This window comes from Hylobates moloch, unplaced genomic scaffold (genome assembly GCF_009828535.3).
Source record: "Hylobates moloch isolate HMO894 unplaced genomic scaffold, HMol_V3 SCAFFOLD_3, whole genome shotgun sequence".
NCBI classification, from domain to species: Eukaryota; Metazoa; Chordata; class Mammalia; order Primates; family Hylobatidae; genus Hylobates; species Hylobates moloch.
In genome coordinates this window covers 71,439,411-71,458,738 of record NW_026652278.1, presented here as the reverse complement: position 1 = coordinate 71,458,738, position 19,328 = coordinate 71,439,411, and the positions used below count along the sequence as shown (strand labels likewise).

At 38.6% G+C, this 19,328-nt stretch overlaps 1 protein-coding gene and 1 long non-coding RNA gene across 30 annotated transcripts in view; one reads left to right on the top strand and one right to left on the bottom strand.

The window, feature by feature from the left end:
* KCNMA1 (potassium calcium-activated channel subfamily M alpha 1) overlaps positions 1-19,328 on the top strand; it is a 775,685-nt gene that overhangs the window by 736,004 nt on the left and 20,353 nt on the right. For all 29 annotated transcript variants that reach the window (XM_032140900.2, XM_058436411.1, XM_032140879.2 and 26 more), the window contains one exon: positions 17,217-17,411. In XM_032140900.2, coding sequence (XP_031996791.1) covers positions 17,217-17,411 — 195 coding nt within the window. The remainder of the gene's footprint in view (positions 1-17,216; positions 17,412-19,328) is intronic.
* LOC116460178 (uncharacterized) overlaps positions 1-19,328 on the bottom strand; it is a 96,736-nt gene that overhangs the window by 75,842 nt on the left and 1,566 nt on the right. The window contains exon 2 of the long non-coding RNA XR_004245736.2: positions 6,908-7,126. This is a non-coding gene — a long non-coding RNA (uncharacterized LOC116460178). The remainder of the gene's footprint in view (positions 1-6,907; positions 7,127-19,328) is intronic.

The following is a 19,328-nucleotide window of genomic DNA, read 5'->3' as shown; positions in this document are numbered from 1 at the left end:
TCTGACTATGGCCCTGTGCAACTACATAGGCTGAACACCCATGAAACCAGCCCTGTTTCCAAGGAATAAAATCAGTTTGAGCACCAGAGAACTTCTTCTCAACACAGCCAAAGGGGCATATGGTAGCCACAGGGTGGAGGTGGGGGCCCATCTGGATTTGAGTTGCACAAGCATCTATATCATCAGTAGGTAGTCAGTTCTTGGAAATTCAAATGAGAATTTAAAGTGAATTGATTTGAAATTTTTAAACAAGCCATCTCCCATCTCCTTTGAAATGCAAACAAAAATGTTTGGGATAGTGTGACTAAGCCATGTTTGGATGCAATACTATGGGAGCAGCATGTCTTCTGCATTCTAGCCTAGCATAAAAGGGTGTCAGGAATCCGGTAACTGTCATTGTATTTATCATCAGGAGCATCATTTACTAAGGGCCCAGAACTGTGTGAGGCACTTTAGCTACACTACTGAATCTTTTGGACAATAATGTGAATATTCTTGGTTTAAGTGTTGAAGCAAGACATATTTAAGCAAGTCGTTGATGGTAACTTTTCAAATCATTAATCAAAATGCCTATCAAATTATTCCAGGTCTTGTTTTCATTGTCTAGGAAGAATAAGCTTCATAATGAGGTCTTGAGTAGAATCCAGTTGGATCCAGATGTTTTGATAAAATGTTACCTATGATTTCTTTGCATTCTACCCCAACCCTAATGTATGAAAAAGCAGATTAGTCAAGTGCCAAGGCAGTAACTAGAAGGAAGAAAAAGGGCTGTCAGGAATATAAATTGAGAAAGTGAGACTCCTCCAAACAGCAAGAGACACAGGTAAACTTTCATTGCAGGCATTCACTCATAAGCAACATCACAACATCCACACACAAATCTCTTCAGATGTCGACAGTCTCCTTTTTCTAGCGCTCCTCCCCAAATTGTCATTTAATCATGTGTCTAAACATTCTCTGAATATTGTCCTTCATAACCCAACTCCTGCTGCTTACTGCTTCATTTGTTAAAAGAATAATATTTTGATTCATCACAGGCATCCCTAGAACAGATCAGGATGTTACAGACATGGCCCTGTGGCTTTATCTCACAAATCAACAGCAGAAACGCAGGATGAGAGGGAATAATTAGGTTTTTGGATATATGTCTCTAAGAAGATCACAACTTAGAAATGTATTTTTCAGAATGATACCATCTTGATGCACACAGTCGCACCAGATGAAAGGAATCCTCTCTGTTTTTAGGGGTGAGACTCACATATGAGTATTCAGATTTCTTTTTCATCCAGCTATCACTTTCGCCCAACCCCAGCCCCAATTTAAGCTCCACTTGGACCCTGAAAAGTGAATACTGGACATGGACTCAAGAGCCAGATGGCTTAGATCTGGATTTCAGAACTGCTGTTTACTGGCTGCCTAACCTTAACCTCTCTGTGCCTCAGTTTTCTCATCTTTAAAATGAAGATAATAATAGTACCTATGTCACAGGGTTGCAGAGATGAGTAAATGAGTAAAGGTTGTAAAGTGATTAGAGCAGTGCTTAGCACTTGACAAGCTCTGTATGTATTTATTGTTGCTAGTGTCTTTAATCAATACATTTATTGGGCACTTACTGGACACCAGGCATGATTCCCCATGCTGGGGATTCAGTTGTATACTACAAGGCTACAGTAACCAAAACAGCATGGTACTGGTACCAATACAGAGATATAGATCAATGGAACAGAACAGAGCCCTCAGAAATAATGTCACATATCTACAACTATCTGATCTTTGACAAACCTGACAAAAACAAGCAATGGGAAAAGGATTCCCTATTTAATAAATGGTGCTGGGAAAACTGGCTAGCCATATGTAGAAAGCGAAAACTGGATCCCTTCCTTACACCTTATACAAAAATGAATTGAAGATGGATTAAAGACTTACATGTTAGACCTAAAACCATAAAAACCCTAGAAGAAAACCTAGGCAATACCATTCAGGACATAGGCATGGGCAAGGACTTCATGTCTAAGACACCAAAAGCAATGGCAACAAAAGCCAAAATTGACAAATGGGATCTAATTAAACTAAAGAGCTTCTGCACAGCAAAAGAAACTACCATCAGAGTGAACAGGCAACCTACAGAATGGGAGAAAATTTTCACAACCTACTCATCTGACAAAGGGCTAATATCCAGAATCTACAATGAACTCAAACAAATTTACAAGAAAAAAACAAACAACCCCATCAAAAAGTGGGCGAAGGACACGAACAGACACTTCTCAAAAGAAGACATTTATGCAGCCAAAAAACACATGAAAAAATGCTCCTCATTACTGGCCATCAGAGAAATGCAAATCAAATCCACAATGAGATACCATCTCACACCAGTTAGAATGGCGATCATTAAAAAGTCAGGAAACAACAGGTGCTGGAGAGGATGTGGAGAAATAGGAACACTTTTACACTGTTGGTGGGACTGTAAACTAGTTCAACCATTGTGGAAGTCAGTGTGGTGATTCCTCACAGATCTAGAATTAGAAATACCATTTGACCCAGCCATCCCATTACTGGGTATATACCCAAAGGACTGTAAATCATGCTGCTATAAAGACACATGCACACATATGTTTACTGCGGCACTATTCACAATAGCAAAGACTTGGAACCAACCCAAATGTCCAACAACGATAGACTGGATTAATAAAATGTGGCACATATACATCATGGAATACTATGCAGTCATAAAAATGATGACTTCATGTCCTTTTTAGGGACATGGATGAAACTGGAAACCATCATTCTCAGTAAACTATCACAAGGGCAAAAAACCAAACACCGCATGTTCTCACTCATAGGTGGGAATTGAACAATGAGAACACACGGACACAGGAAGGGGAACATCACACTCCGGTGACTGTTGTGGGGTGGAGGCAGGGGGGAGGGGGGAGGGACAGCATTAGGAGATATACCTAATGCTAAATGACGAGTTAATGGATGCAGCAAACCAATGTGGCACATGGATACATATGTAACAAACCTGCACATTGTGCCCGTGTTCCCTAAAACTTAAAGTATAATAATAATAATAATAAAAAGTCAAAAAAAAAAAGAAAGATGAAGACCTTGCCCTCGTGTTATTTAAACTTTCATTCTAGTGGGTTAAGAGTAAATAGGTAAGTGAATAAATGAATTAGTGTCACATAAGGATAATTGATTTCAAGAACATGAAATAGCTTGAATAGGTGTGGAGACCTGTTTTGCCCTCAGTGGTCAGAGTAAAATTATCCTAGGAGGTAACATTGAACCTGACACTGAAAAAAACAGAAGGAGAAAACACTGCAAAGGCCAAAGCTGCACAGTGGTGACAAGCTGGATTTGGTTTGTTGGAGGAAGCAGTTGGAGGCCATTGTGGTTGGAATGTGGTAGACAGGAGAGCAATCAAGAAGGCAAGGCCACTGGCCACACTGAGTATTCTGAGTACAATAGACCACATCCCGCCAAGTTCTAAGTCTAGGATGAGACACTTCAGACTTGGCGAGAGGATCCACCTTCTTGTGAAAGCCACCAGCATCCTCCTAATGCCGCTGTTTATGGATACGCTGGCTAGGACAGCGAGCCTGTCACTGAGTTGATTCTTGAAGTGCAACCCTTGATTATTTTTTTTGTCCAATACCCCATCCTCATGCACTCATTTTAGAAGAAGAAATAACACAATATATTGGCATAGTACTTGGCTTGATATCTTGTTTCTAATAAAAGATCTGTATAGAAGTCTCGAAATGTCACATTGCAGTCTACATCCACCCCACAGACAACTTCTGCATTTATCAAGTTTTTATTTTTAAATTGAATTTGTTGCCAATATTTTAAAATAAGATTTTATATAAAATCTGGGTTCCTGCCTTCTTTAAATTAGAGTCAGAAGGCAGAGTCCCAGATTCCCATAAAGCAGCTATCGGCTTGAGCTGAGCAGCTGCTCCCTTTAGCCACAGTCCACACTACTTTCTGTTGCATCCCACCAGGCCTGCTTCATTCGTGTCCCTTCCCCTTGGTTCATACCACTGTCCTGGCCTTACCAGCCTCCCGCCTTTTGCTTCTAATCTTACGTGTCTGCATTACAATGTCTGTGGTCAGACAGCATGCTTGGCCTTCTGGTCATTTGCTTGTCCTCTGAGTTAGGAGGTTGTGCACATGATGTCCATTTCCCTTGAGCCTTGGACCTTTCCTAAACAGATACCAATCACACTGAACCATCATTATTGAAGGAGCAGTGAGGAGCTACCTCCTTCTGAGGAGAAAAAGGGGAACCCTACTACAAGAGCTAATGAGTTCCAATGCACACAAGTTGGGAGTGTTGTCATTTTTTTTAGAAAACAAGATTTAATGAAGCATTAGGTTTGCGGAAAAAGCATATCATAACAGTTTTAAGAGAAAGGGCAGAGAAAAGCAGAGGCCCCTGTTGCTAGTGTACAATACATCTGAGGAGTGTGGATGCCAGCCTATGAAGAGACCCCTGCTGCAGGTTCCCCCAGCAGCTAGAGAGAAATTTCAGTGTGAGCCAGTTAAGCCAGGTGTGTCTTTTCTCTGCCCACTGCACCACAATGCCCAGGGCAGGAGTTTGCATGTCCAGTGCATTCATATTTTCAGAATAAAGGCAGTGACTTGGAGGAGGGAAACTGGGCCATGAATTAGGACTTGAAGATTCTGGTCCTGGCTCACTGGCAGCCCTTGCACATTTTTTCTACTGTCTGGGGCCCAGCTGTTAAATGGGAATGATGTTACCCCTTACGACTTTCTGCTAATCGGAGAATGGCAAAGGCATATGAAAATCTTTCACAGAGCAGATACGTATTTCTTAAGATCACATGTAATTACAAAGAAGCAGATTTTTTTGGTATATATGCATGTACATATATGTATATATATATTTATGTGTTTGTGTGCACTTATCCTCTCTCTTTCTGTCTTTCATGAACACACATCTTAGATAATATTTGGGAGCTTAGTGGGTAAATGAGTCGGGGTACCCAGAAGATATGATTCCATGTTCTCATCTTTAATATCAGAGAGCTGGCCTCTGTTTGCCAGAAATGAAATTATGTCAGTAAGACTGGAGAGTGTGACCATCTGGAATGTGGGTTCACATGATTTACTGTCTTTCCTCTACTTTCATTAAGGGCCAAACCCTTGAACCTGGTGTTATGGAGAGGCCTGAGTTCTCTATCAGTCCAAGCTAACCTAATGCCATGTGATTTTAGTTAGATAAACAATTTATTGCTCCGTGACCCTATTTCTTACACTCCACTCAAGAGCCTCTATTTCGACTGCTCACACAGAGACAGAGGGCACATGGCTGTCCCGAGGCAGAGGAGCTAGCAGTGGTGTCAATCGGGTACATGGAGGTATGTCCTGCTAGACTCAGGACAGACCACTGCTGTCACATCAGGCCAGGCAGGCCTGGGATAGGGAAAAAAAAAAATCCAATCATTTTCATCCCTCACGAAAGAAAAATACTAAAAACAAAAATCTACACCATGAAAACTAGCAAATATAAAAAATGGCAGCTATGACATAGAAAATGACAATTTTAGAGCAATTATAAACGAAAGGCAGAGAGCCATTAAAGTTAAGGCAATGTTATTAAAAGATGTGTTAATTTTCAGTTAAATTTTCTATAAAAGACCAATTAGTTTAAAAGGCTTGACAGCATTAACTGTGAAACATAAGCTCCGATAATTATACTTTAAAAAAATAAAAAGAGGAGGATGCTCGGGCGGGTTGCACTTGAAGGCACAGCGGGGCATGGGCCAAGCGGGCTAGATGGCGCTGTGGGCTCAGGTTTCCCTGCTACAGTGCCTTGGTCCCTCCCCTGGCATTTCATGGTTTCCTCAGTGTCCTTTTACAGGACCTGAGAATCATAAAACTTTAGAGGCCAAGAGGGCCACCCTTGTGTTCTGAGCCAGCTCTCAGAGATTAGAATCAGAACGCTGAGACACCGGGAGAGGCAATTGTCTAAATTGGTTGCATTGCTAGTTGATGGTTCTTTTTATAAATTCCCATTTTTTGAGTATGCTTTGTCTATCAGAAGTTTCACAAATACTCTCATTTAACTCTAATCTATAAATTTTTGTTTTGTCTTTTCATCTCTGTTATATGGATGAGGAATTGGAGGCAGAGAAAAGTTAGGCAACTTTTTCATTGTTGTGGCTATTGGATAGAAAAGCAGGTATTAAAAGCCACACTAATTGGATTTGGAAATCTGTACTCATAACCAGGGGGCCATGTTGCCTTAATCAGAAGAAGAGCTTTGCTAGTCAGGTTTGCAACCTTGTCCTTGGCAGTGGGAAGAGGGACTCCTGTCTTCCTTAGACTATGCAAGGTCGCCTGATCCTAGTCTCTGAACAGGATCCTAACTCAGCTGTCTTATACTCCCAAATGTCCATGTGATGCAAGGATAGCTATTGAGAAGGTCTCTGCCTGAAGCGTCCCTGAAGACTAACCCTGCCAGACTTGGAGGTTCTATATAAGAGCTTCCCAGAAGGCTTCTAGCACAGGTATCATGGTAAGGCACAGAAAAGACTGGCAGGACAAAAGCTTAGGAGGCAAAGGACCTCACCTACATGATCCTGCCTTTAGAATGTTGTATTCCTTCAATTTTAGGATTTATGTTAACCCAGAAAAAAATGTGTGCCTTCTGGGTCAGGTGAGTTGTAGAGAGGTTTCCTCCACAGGAAGCGCCTTTGGTAATTGGTATTTGAAGTTCTAGCACCTGGTTTGTCCCATGGTGCAGAAACAGCCATCACCTATGCAGAAAGCCCTGGAGTGATGCTTAATTGCAGATTGCTGAATGCTCCGTGAAGTGCCCTACCCCAACCCTCACTCCCATCACATAAAGAAATTTGCACCCTCCAATATGACTGACCTGACGCCCTTTTCCAGAAAAGGTATTGTCTTTCCACCAAATTATTCAGATCCTGAAGACATATGTGTGCAGAACACACCCGTCAGCAATGCTCAGAGTCCTTCTCTGCATCTGAATATTAGGGTATCAAAACAGGAGCAAAAGCATCTGCTGGCAAAAATACATCATCATTCTCTGTCATCACAGATTCTGCTGCCCCACAGCTCTGTTCCTGGATGCCTGCATGGAAAAATCAAGGAGAGCCATCTGGGATGCAGTGCCAGCTCAGAAAGCAGACAATTATGCTCAGAGATATGAGTGGCCCCAGAGTTGTTCAGACACCTGTGAAACCCTGGGACTGACTTTGAAATTGTACCTATTGATGAGCAGTTCTAAAAGTCATGCACTCTTTGACTTTCACACAATTTCGGGCTAAACCAAGGCCCAGCAATTAGTAGGTGCTCAATAAATGTCAGTGACTGATCAAAAAGATTTGGGTATAACTGATTTCAACACAGAAGTGGGAACATGTTAGGGTCAATTCCCAAAGACCTGACAAAAAACCTCCCAGGCTGACCTTCTAGATTTATCATTGCAATGGATAACCTATAGTGCCTTTTGTTTTAAAAAAAAATTGACTGTGTTTTTATTAGAACAGTTATTCATACTTCTTGATGAAAATTAGGAAAGCACAGAAACATATAAAAGAAGACATATAAAGAAGAAACATATAAAAATAAAAAGAAAACATACAAAGAAGAAAATATAAATGGCCTGTGTTTCCAACACCAAGGATAAGCATGGTTAATATTTTGGTGTGTTTCCTTCTAAATGGATAGATAAATACAGAATTATCTCATTTTATAGGTTGGTTATTTTTTCCCTTTTCAGTTAATATTTTATCCAGAGTATTTTATTATTTTCTTAGGTGTCATGATTTGCAGAGCCTCCATAGGACTTTATGAGACTCCAGTCTGTGGATGTTCCAGAATCTATTTATTACTAAATTGTTGGCTATTTAGCTTTTTAAAATTTTTGTTATAGTAATGATTAATCCTGTAATAGAAATTATTGTACATAAATCTTTGAACAAGTAGCAACTTATTATATTGAGGCAAATGTACTGTTTTTTTTTAAACAAATATGGACATTTTAAAATTTCTTGATACATATTGTCATGATATCTCCAAGAAACAATTTTACCAATACACACTCTCATTATACTGAGCCATCTCATGCATTATGGCAAGTGCCAATTGTCATTTTTCCTAGGAGGCCCTTTAACTGTGTTTATGATAGTTTTGAAGCATATCAGTTTTTAATCTGTATATAATGATGTAAATACATATTTTATATAGTGAATTCATAGTTTTTATTCGTAAAAAGTGCATGCTGAACATGAGAACTATCAAGCATCTTGAGATTAAACAGTTTGCTGTATTTTTGTGAAGTTGTTTGTGGCTACATTTTTTGCCTTTAACTATTTAGTAACATTTACTTTCTTTTTTACAGAAATTTAAAATAAGTGTATTTTCACAGCAGAAAATATATAAAATAAAATTATAGGAAAAAAACCCACAATTCTAAAACCAAGAGTTAACTACCAGGTAAAACTTTTGTGTACTACTTACAGTTACTTTCACATAAATATATCTATCAGTTCAGGTGTGCGTTATTTTTCCCTCTGGAAGTCCCCAAATCAGAGCATTATGTCCTTTTTGTAATACTTTATGGTAGAAATAAATATGAGTGACCATAATAATAAACAGGATATCATTTTTCTGGTAGTTTTCCATTAAACATTGAAGTTTTATATTTAAAAAATAACAATTCAAAAAGTAATAAGTGCATGATTTGTTATATTATGAAACAGTGTGTATTATAAAGTTTAGTAATAAAAATGATCTCTACATTTTATAAACATCAGATAATTGAAAACATTAAAAGGAATCATTAGTATGAAAAAGCCAATTAAAAGTAATATTAAAACTTAAAACCCAGTACCATAAAGATTCAATATTTAAAAGTGGGTACTCTTAAAATTAAATTTTAAATACAGAAAAAGTTAATTTCCCCAGCCAATAGTTTTGCAGGTATGCATTTTTAACATGAATTGTGATTCATGATGTTTTGGGGATCCTACTTTTAAAAAACATTTTAGTATTATATAATTATTACCATGCCATTTAATATTATCTGAACGCACAATATTCATGTCTGTACAATGTAAGTCACGTCAGAGAACCATTGTTTAATCATTACCATATTGTTGAAAAATTTTTATCAGTGAGCCAGTTTCCCCGAAATCATTCATTGAGTAAAATCCCTTCCCCGTGGTATGCAACGCTTTCCTTATTATACTAAGGAATGGATCAGCAAACTTTCTTGTAAAGAGCCAGATGGTAAATATTTTCAGCCTTTGAGGGCCACATAGTCTCTGTCACAACTACTTAACTCTGAGTTTGTTAGCACCAAAGCAGCCCTAGACAATATATAAACAAATGGACATGGCTGGGTCCCAACAAAACCTTATTTAAAAAAGGTAATGGATGGCAGAGCAAGATTTGGCCCAAGAGTCAGATTTGCCAACTTTTGTATTAAGGTCTTATACCTACCAAGCTATGGTTCTCATAAATCCATTCTGGTTGATCTTCTAATTTTTCACATTGTCTACAATATTTGGTTAGGAAGTCTTTAAAATTTACTATACTACATGAGAGGGCAATTTTGTACGACTCTTTCCGGGGGAAATTTAGCATAATTTTATCAAGTTTTAAAAAGTCCAATTCAAATCTGTAATTAGGCATATATCAAACAACAATTTTACTAGAAAAAATGACATTAAATGGCCTATTTACATGTTAAGGAACGTGGAATTTTAATTTTTTCCTAATACTGTCTTCTGTCTCTTCATAGATGATTACTACTTTGCTTTTTGCCTAAAAAAATAGCGATTCTTATTCATGTCCAGTGATTGGTATTAAAGAGAGTATCTGGAATAATAGTGTTAATTCTCCTATGTATCTGACATTTTATTCTCCTTATTTCTAATTTTATTTGTGTTTTTTCAGTTATATTGTCATAAGTTTATTTTTTCAAGGAATTATTTCTTGAATTTAACAATTCACTAAATATCCTCTTGCTAATTCATTAACTGACGCTTTTCATCCTGCTTTTTTTTAAAAAAAGAATTCTTTCAATACTTAATTTTACTTATTATAATTCTGTTGTATTTAATAATAGCATTAAAGGCTCTGAATTTGTCTCTATAGCATTGGCCTCAAGACATGATATTTTTATATGTCATTCTCAAATATTTTTTAATTTTAAAATATTTCATATTCTAAGTTTGATTTCCATCTTGACCTAGTAGTTATAGGATACTTAACAACATTTTTTTGATGCTCTGGAATATTTACTTTTGCCTCTATTACATTGGATTTAATTTTTAAAATGTAGGTTATACAGCTTATACTTTGTTATATGTATTGAGATTTGATGGTTTTAGCCATTGATCTTTTTTTTGTAATTGTTGTTACAAAGTTTAGCAAAAATACACTAAATCAACCTGATTATATCCTCAATTTTCTTATCTTTTGATCTATTTGACCTGTAAAAGCTAAAAACAGTGATAGTGGGAATATTTCACATATTACCCTTAGTCCAGATTTATTCTAGTGTAATTCTAATTAGTTTTGCTTTCTATATTTCAGTTATAATATTTGTCCATAAAAAGTTACAGCTTTATTGTGTCAACTATGAATATAAAATTAACTTATCTAACATAATAGTTTAAAATTTTTCTTTGAAGTATACTTTTTTTCTTCCCTTTATCTCTTTTAAAGATATCAGAGTTTGATTTTGGCATTTGAACAAGTCTGAAAATCTTTGCCATTTTATAGGATCATTTAGCTCATTTATGTTTAGTTATATAACATAAGATGCTATAGTCTTGCATTATGTTTTTTACATGCTTCTATCATAATTATATGTTTTATGATCCATCTTTTGGTATGTGGACTGTATTTTGTATGCTTATTTTCTGTAGTGTAAACCTTCCATTCTATTTTTAACTCTAGTTAGTTGTTACCAGCCATTCTATAGATGTATTTTCTAAGTATTATTGTCTAGAAAAATTTAGTAGTTCTTGATTCCTTCTTGTATAAGATCAGGCAATTTTCATGCGTTTACTTCCATCATCATCTCTATCTCATCTCATTTTTCTGACTTTAAAACATAATTTTAGCAATACTATATTAATAGCTAATTTTGTCATTTTTTAAATAATTAGTTTTGACATTTGCATTCCATTTTGTAATAATATATACAACAATCTTTTACAATTCTGTTTTAAATATATTTTAACAGTAAACCAAATTTGCTCATATTTTCGTTACTAAGGGTTTAAAATTATCTTTAAAGAAGCTAATTTTTGTTTCTGAGTATTTAAAAAAATTAAATCAATAAATCCTTATGTATGCAAAGAGTCAAAAAATATTTCAGTTGCCTTCACAAATTATTGGCAATTTAGCTGTATGTAGAATTTTTGGAACAAATGTGTCCTGTCAAAATTCCTTTGACATTCCTCTTACATTTTCTAGAGAAGCTTCAGCCTAGCCTCATTTTATGCTTGTATTTCTTACAGCATTGTTTTAGGTCATTTTTATTCTCCATTTAATATTTCGAATTCAAATATTCACCAAGTACAGGTCTAGGAGTTGGCCACATTAACTTGCTGAATGCTTTTGATCTGCATCCTAGATTCATTTCCCAGCTCAGGACAGGTTATTTTTGTTTGTTTGCTTGTTTTACATGCTTGCATTTTGTTTACAACTTTGATTTGTAAATATTTACTATTTATCACTTGACCTCTGTTGTCTTTTTCTCAATATCAACCAGCACTCTTATTAAACAAATGAACAAAAATCCCTATATCTTTCTCTATTTAGCTTAGAACTTCCTGGTTTTACTTCTGTATCACTAATTGTGTGTGTGTGTGTCTGTGTGTGTGTGTGTGTGTGTGTAATTTTGAGCTCTAATACTCATGGCTTCTTAGATTAAAAAGTTGGCCAGTGCAAATTTAGTTGTCTTTTAACTATTTCTTTTTAAAAAAATGAGACACAACATACCATACAACTCATCCATTTGAAGTGTACGATTCAGTGGTTTTCTTTTTAGCATATTCACAGACATGTACAGCCATCACTACAGTCAATTTTAGAACATTTTCATGGCATCAAAAAGAAACTTTGTATTTTAGTTATCCTCCCCTCCCCTACAACTCTACCCATCACCCCACCAGCCCTAAGCCACCACTGATCTACTCATTATTTCTGTAGACGTGCCTTTTCTGGATATTTTATATAAATGGACTCTTGTTGCGGGAAGTCAGGGACCCCAAACGGAGGGACTGGCTGAAGCCATGGCAGAAGAACATAAATTATGAAGATTTCATGGACATTTATCACTTCCCCAATCAGTACTCTTAATAATTTCCTATGTCTGTCTTTACTTTAATCTCTTAATCCCATCATCTTTGTAAGCTGAGGATGTATGTTGCCTCAGGACCCTGTGATGATTGCATTAACTGCACAAATTGTTTGTAAAGCATGTGTGTTTGAACAATATGAAATCTGGGCACCTTAAGAACAGGATAACAGCGATTTTCAGGGAACAAGGGAGATAACCTTAAAGTCTGGCTGCCTGTGGGCTAGGCGGGACAGAGCCATACTTCTCTTATTACTGAAAACAGGCAAGGGAAATATTGCTGAATTCTTTCCTCAGTAAAGATTATTAATAATTAACAGCCCTGGGAAAAGAATGCATTCCCAGGAGGGGCCTCTAAAATGGCCGCTCTGGGGGTGTCTGCGTTATGTAGTTGCAGATAAGGGATGAAACACGCCCTGGCCTCCTGCAGCACTCCCAGGCTTGCTAGGATTAGGAAATTCCAGCCTGGCGAATTCTAGTCAGACCGGTTCTCTGCTCTTGAACCCTGTTAAGATGTTTATCAATGACAACGCCTGCACAGAAGGATATGGAAGTTCCTTAGTAATTCTAGTTTCACCCTGAACTTGTGATCTCACCCTGACCTTCTGCCTTGTGATCTTCTTTTGCCCTTGAAGCATGTGATCTCTGTGACCCACACCCTATTCGTACACTCCCTCCCCTTTGAAAATTGCTAATAAAAACTTGCTGGTTTTGCGGCTCAGGGGACATCACGGAACCTGCCGACGTGTGATGTCTCCCCCAGACACCCAGCTTTAAAATTTCTCTCTTTTGTACTCTTTCCCTTTATTTCTCAGACTGGCCGACACTTAAGGAAATAGAAAAGAACCGACATTGAATTATCAGAGGTGGTTCATCTGATAGACTCTCAGTAAAATGTGTTCAAGTTTCATCCATGTTGTAGCATGTATCATTGCATCACTCTTTTTTACAGCCAAATAATACTCATTGCATGGATATAACACATTTTGTGTATGCATTCATTAGCTGATGGAAATTTGGGTTATTTTCACCTTTTGGGTATTACCAATAATGCTGCTATAAACATCTGTGTACACATTTTCATGTGGACATATATTTTTATCTTGGGTATATACTGTAAGAGTGGAATTCCTGGGTCATATAGCAACACAATGTTCAAACATATGAGGAACTGCCTAGCTGTCTTCCAAAGTGACTGTGTAGCAGGACGAGCTGCAGACAAAACAACTCAGACACCAAGTTAAAGAAGGAAGAGGTTTATTCGGCTGGGGGCATTGGCAAGACTCCTGTCTCGAGAGCTGAGCATCCTGAGTGAGCAATTCCTGTCCCTTTTAAGGGCTCACAACTCTAAGGGGGTGTGCGTGAGAGGGTTGTGATCGATTGAGCAAGCAGGGGATACGTGACTAGGGGCTGCATGCACCGGTAATTAGATTGGAACAAAAAAGGATACGGATTTTCACAGTGCTTTTCTATACAATCTCTATAATCTGTAGATAACATAACCAATTAGGTCAGGGGTCAATCTTTAACTACCAGGCCCAGGGTGTGGCACCGGGCTGTCTGCTTGTGGATTTCATTTCTGCATTTTAGTGTTTACTTTTTCTTTCTTTGGAGGCAGAAATTGGGCATAAGACAATGTGAGGGGTGGTCTCCTCCCTTAACTGCACCACTTTACATTCCCACCAGCAGTGTGTGAGAGTTCCAGTTTCTCCTTATTCTTCCCAATTCTTGTTATTATCATTTGTCTTTTTTTATTACAGCTATTCTAGTAGGTGTGAAATATCTCATTGTGGTTTTGATTTGCATTTCTCTGATGACTAGAGCTGTTGAACCTCTTTGCATAAGTTTATTAACCATTTTTATGTCTTTTTGGAGAAATGTTTAAGTCTTCTGCCCTTTTAAAAAATTGGGTTATCTTTTTTGGTTGAGTTATAAAAGGCTTTTTAATACTGAATATTAGACCCTTATCAGATATATGATTTGAAAACATGTTCTCTCATTTTGTAGGTTGCTTTTTTCACTTTTTGGATAGTGTCCTTCAAAGCACAAACATTTTTTAAATTTTTATGAAGTCCAATTTAATCTGTTCTTCTTGTAGTTTATGCTTTTTGTGTCATGTCTAAGAAACTATTGCCAAATCAGAGGTCATAAAGATTTACTCCTATATTTTCTTCTAAGCATTTTGCAGTTTTAGCTTTTACATTTAGATCTTTGACCGCTTTTGAGTTAATTTTTGCATATAGTGTGAGGTATATGTCCCACTTTATTCTTCTGCCTGTGGATACCCAGTTGTTGCTATGCCATTTGTTTAAAAAACTATATTAATTTCTCCATTGAATGGTCTTGGCACCCTCACTGAAAATTAATAGATCATAGCTGAATGAGTTTATTTCTGGATTTTCAATTATTTTCCATTGGTCTATAGGTCTATCCTATGCCATTACTATCTTGATTACTATAGTCTTGTAGTATGTTTTGAAACTGGGAAGTATGAAACTTCAAACTTTGTCTTTCTTTTATAAGACTATAAGATTGCTTTGGCTATTTTGGGTCTGTTGCAATTTTAGAGTCAATTTTTCCATTTTTACAAAAAAATGGACTTTGTGATTTTGATAGGTATTACATAAAATCTGAAAATCAGGGTAGTATTCCATCTTAATCAAGTCTTCTTAATCAAGTCTTCTTAATCAAGTCTTCCAATCCATGAACATGGGATGTCTTTCCATTTATTTAGGTCTTCTTTAATTTCTTTCAGTAATATTTTGTAGTTTGCAGTATACCAGTCTTGTTCCTCCTTCAGTATATTTACTTCTAAGTATTTTATTCATTATGTTTCTGAGACAGAATCTCACTCTGTCACCCAGGCTGGGGTGCAGTGGCATGATCTCAGCTTACTGCAACCTCTGCCACCTGGGTTCAAGCAATTCTCCGGCCTCAGCCTCCCAAGGATCTGGGATTATAGGTGCCCGCCACCGTGCCTAGCTAATGTTTTTATTTTTAGTAGAGACTAGGATTCACCACGTTGGCCAGCCTGGTCCCAACTCCTGTCCTCAAATGATCCTCCCACCTTGGCCTCCCAAAGTTCTGGGGTTACAGGTGTGCACCACGCTTGGCTGACCTCCCATTTTCTACCACATCGAGTTTAAAATCCCTTGCTTGGTTTTTAAAGCCCTGAGTTCCCCACCCCTCAAAGAAAAAAAAGAAGATGAAAAATTCAAAGGAAGGTTGGGAATGGAGCTGACTGTTCCTCTCCTTGGCAAAGGCCTCGTGTCTCTGATATGAGGCCAAAATGTTTATCAGTGCTTGCTATGCACCAAGCATGTTTCTAAGTGCTTCATGGGTAGGTCATAGAGCCCCACAGCACTCTATTATTACATTTTATAGATCATGAAACGGAGACACAAAAATGTTAAATAACTTTCCAAGGTCACACAGCTTCTGAGAGGTGAAGTCAGCATTAAACCCCTCAGCCCAGCTCTGGATCCCTGGATCCCAGAACCTCTCCAGCAACATATCCTACTTTAAGTATCCTTTTTCCGCTTCTGTGCCTAAGGGCATATCTTAACCCTGAGCATAAATTTCCTTTAGGGTCTGGCAGGCCATGGATAACATTCCTAGTTTCTTTTGCAGTTGGAATTTTGTATCACATTGGGTGTTTTTGTAAGTATTTCAATGAGGATTATGAATCCAGCCCCACTAGTAACTATCATCTTAATTCAGAAGTCCTCATGGAATTATGTGAATATAAATTTGGTTTATAATGACCACTCTTATTTTACAGATAAGAAAAATCAAAGCCCAGAATGACTAGGCAACCTCCAAGACATAGAACTAGTTAGCAAACCTGGGATGGGAACTTGAGCTCACCCTTACTTGGTTTGTTCCCTACTATGCCTTGCCAGGTAAACTCTCTAAGAAGCTGCTGAGGTGCAATTGCATCTTTCCTTACCTCTTTCCAAAGTACATCCTCAAAAGCCACAGGCAAACTTTGATTTGAGTTTTTTAGCCTGCTTGATTTCTACTTACATAGGAAAATGGAATGCACACCCTTACCTGAGAATTTCTCAAATTAGGCTGGTGACAAATACCTTTTAAAGCTCCTTTATTTGACATCCTATTAATTTTTTTAAACTCCCATTGTTTTGTTCCTGACAGATCTGTTATGTTTCAGATGTGACACAAATGTACACTTAGAGGGAAACTTCTTTAATAAGTGATATTTGCCTCAGACTACTGAGGTTATTTTAGAAAACAAAAGCCAAAGTACACTTACCAGGACATTCACCTTGTCATAAATTTATCTGGCATATTTAATTGATCGAGATTTCTGAGTTAGACAGTTATCAACGCATGTGATAAATTGTTGAGCATGTGGCATTAATGAAAGGTTTTGCCATTGTCGTGGGGAGGAAGCTTCCTGGCACATGGGTGACAGGGCCTCAAGACAATGCTGCTTGGGTTAGTAGCTGGGGCAGGCTGCATTTTATTATATGTGTCCAGCGTCTCATAGTAGACATGTAGACTTGAGGAGGGGGAGGCAATATTTGTATCCCTACTAAAACCAATTATGGCAAACACTAATTATTCAGATTTGAGCCCTTTACTAAAAATCCCCTAAACTGGGTTTTTTAAGTCAGGCTGTCGTGGCAGAGCCAAGCAAGAGAGAAAATAATGGAATAATTGGAGGCTGCTGTCTTTTCACTTCCCACATAAAATTATTTGAAGAGACAGGCCAGAACTTTAAACAGGAGATACCAAGAAAAGTTGTAATTTGGATGTCGGCTGTCATGACTTTAGGGTGTTTGCTTAAAGAACTTTTCCCCCACTTTCTCTCCTTCCCCAGACATACTTCAATGACAATATCCTCACCCTGATACGGACCCTGGTGACCGGAGGAGCCACGCCGGAGCTGGAGGCTCTGATTGCTGAGGAGAACGCCCTTAGAGGTGGCTACAGCACCCCGCAGACACTGGCCAATAGGGACCGCTGCCGCGTGGCCCAGTTAGCTCTGCTCGATGGGCCATTTGCGGACTTAGGGGTGAGTCCACAGCACCAAGGTCACCTGAGCTTGCTGTTTGGGAAAAGCTTGATCCTGAAGAACGTGGTATCAGATGTGACAAGCTAGGCATCTGTCTTTTCTCCTTCCTATTGTGGATAACTGTAAGAGGTGATATTTATTTATAGTTTACTCTGTATCGGGCACTTTGCTCTATGCATAGTCATTCATTTTAATCTTCATAGCAACCCTTTGATGTAAGTTCTAGTATTACACCTTCTAAGTCAACTGAGGCCCAGAGAGAATGAGCACCGGACCTATCGGGAATTTGCACCAAGGCATCCTGGCTTCAGAGCCAGTGGGCTTTCTCCCTCCTTGGTGTTCTCTTCACGTATCCTCTGCACAAGGTGGGAGGCAGCAGGTGATGCCAGCATGCAGCCAAGGTTGGGAAATATTTCCACAGGCTCTTAGCATAGCTTAGGGATACTCAACCCAACTATACATTAATAGCACATGGAGGTGCCAGCCTCAGCCTGCAGGTTTCTTAGTTTTTATATGTGAATATGACCCAGGCACTCATGGTTTTCAAAGCACCAGGGTAGTCAGTAGTCAGGTGTACCCAGAACCGCCGGCCAAACAAACAGAATCTTATGGGGATCCTTTAATCCCTGTAAATCAAAACCTAGACGTTGTAATTTCTGAGAGCAGACCCAGTCACCTTCCCTCATGTCCTCCCTGTGACGGAAGTGGCCAGCGTCTCCCTTCTGACTCCATGTACCTGCCTAGTGTAGGCACTGTGACAGAAGTGTGCTGTCTTTGCCCTTATTCCCAGCCCAACCCCACAGATGCATTTAAGAGATGCAGCCATAAGTCATAGAAACCGATAAACCTGTTACACAAACGATAGTGTTGCCCAGAAAGACTAAATAGTGGAAAAGGAGCCAATGAAAGGGTCTGTCTCTGTTTTTTCTGAAACAATGCTGCATACTTCCCCATATTTTAGTTTGATCATGGACTGGGACCTATGTTAGACTAGGCTTTTTTCGAAAGGGAATTTTCATAGCTAGTGGCTCTTTATACATATCATTTACTTATTGATGTACTTGATTAGGATAAAGACTTTAGATAATGGTAAGATTTGGTCCCATCAGTGTTCTTTAGTATGAGACCAATATGAGAATTCCAATGATTGGAAGGACAAAGACATTTTATACCCAGTGAAGCCATCCCGCAGTGCCCAGTGCCCTTCCTATAATACAGGTAACATCTACCTGAAGCCACCTGGCCACTGAAGCCAGCATTTCCAAGTGGATGCATTTGCTTTCACTTTCTGCATCAGGCCCCAGACCCTGGGAAGGTGGCTGTGAACTGATCAGAACTGCGAATCCCAGTTATTCAGCCTGCAGACCCCTGGCTCCTAGGGAAACACATTCTCTTCCACCCTTGCCATCTCTGAGGTCTGTAAATTGTGCTTTTCACAGGGTCCTTACCTCCTGAAAGAGTCTGTCACCATAGGACCTGGTGGGGTCCTCCTCCTCGCGGTGGTTTTCATTATCACTCAGGCAGTTTTGACAACACGATCCTATCACAGCGGTTACAGCTGAGCTGGGACTGAACATAATCACCATTTTGCAGAGAAGGGTTCATCTCCTCAGCTGAGCATACATCTGAGACCGTCAAGCTTTATACTTTGGCTTAAAGTAAGGGAGAAGCATAATCTCCTTAGAGCTTTCAAACCCCATTGCGACAGGTGGAAAACTGGAGAGACACCAGAGGAAAGCCCCATTGTTACCTGATCCTTAAAAATCACACATATTGGGTGTAGTCTGTTAACAATGTTGACTTCTTCCACTGCCATCCCTTGGCACATGGACCCTCCAACTTGGGAGACACCAAAACAAGCTTTGATGAAAAGACCCGTTTCCCTGCTGGCCCTTGATTTTCAGGCAAATAAAAAGG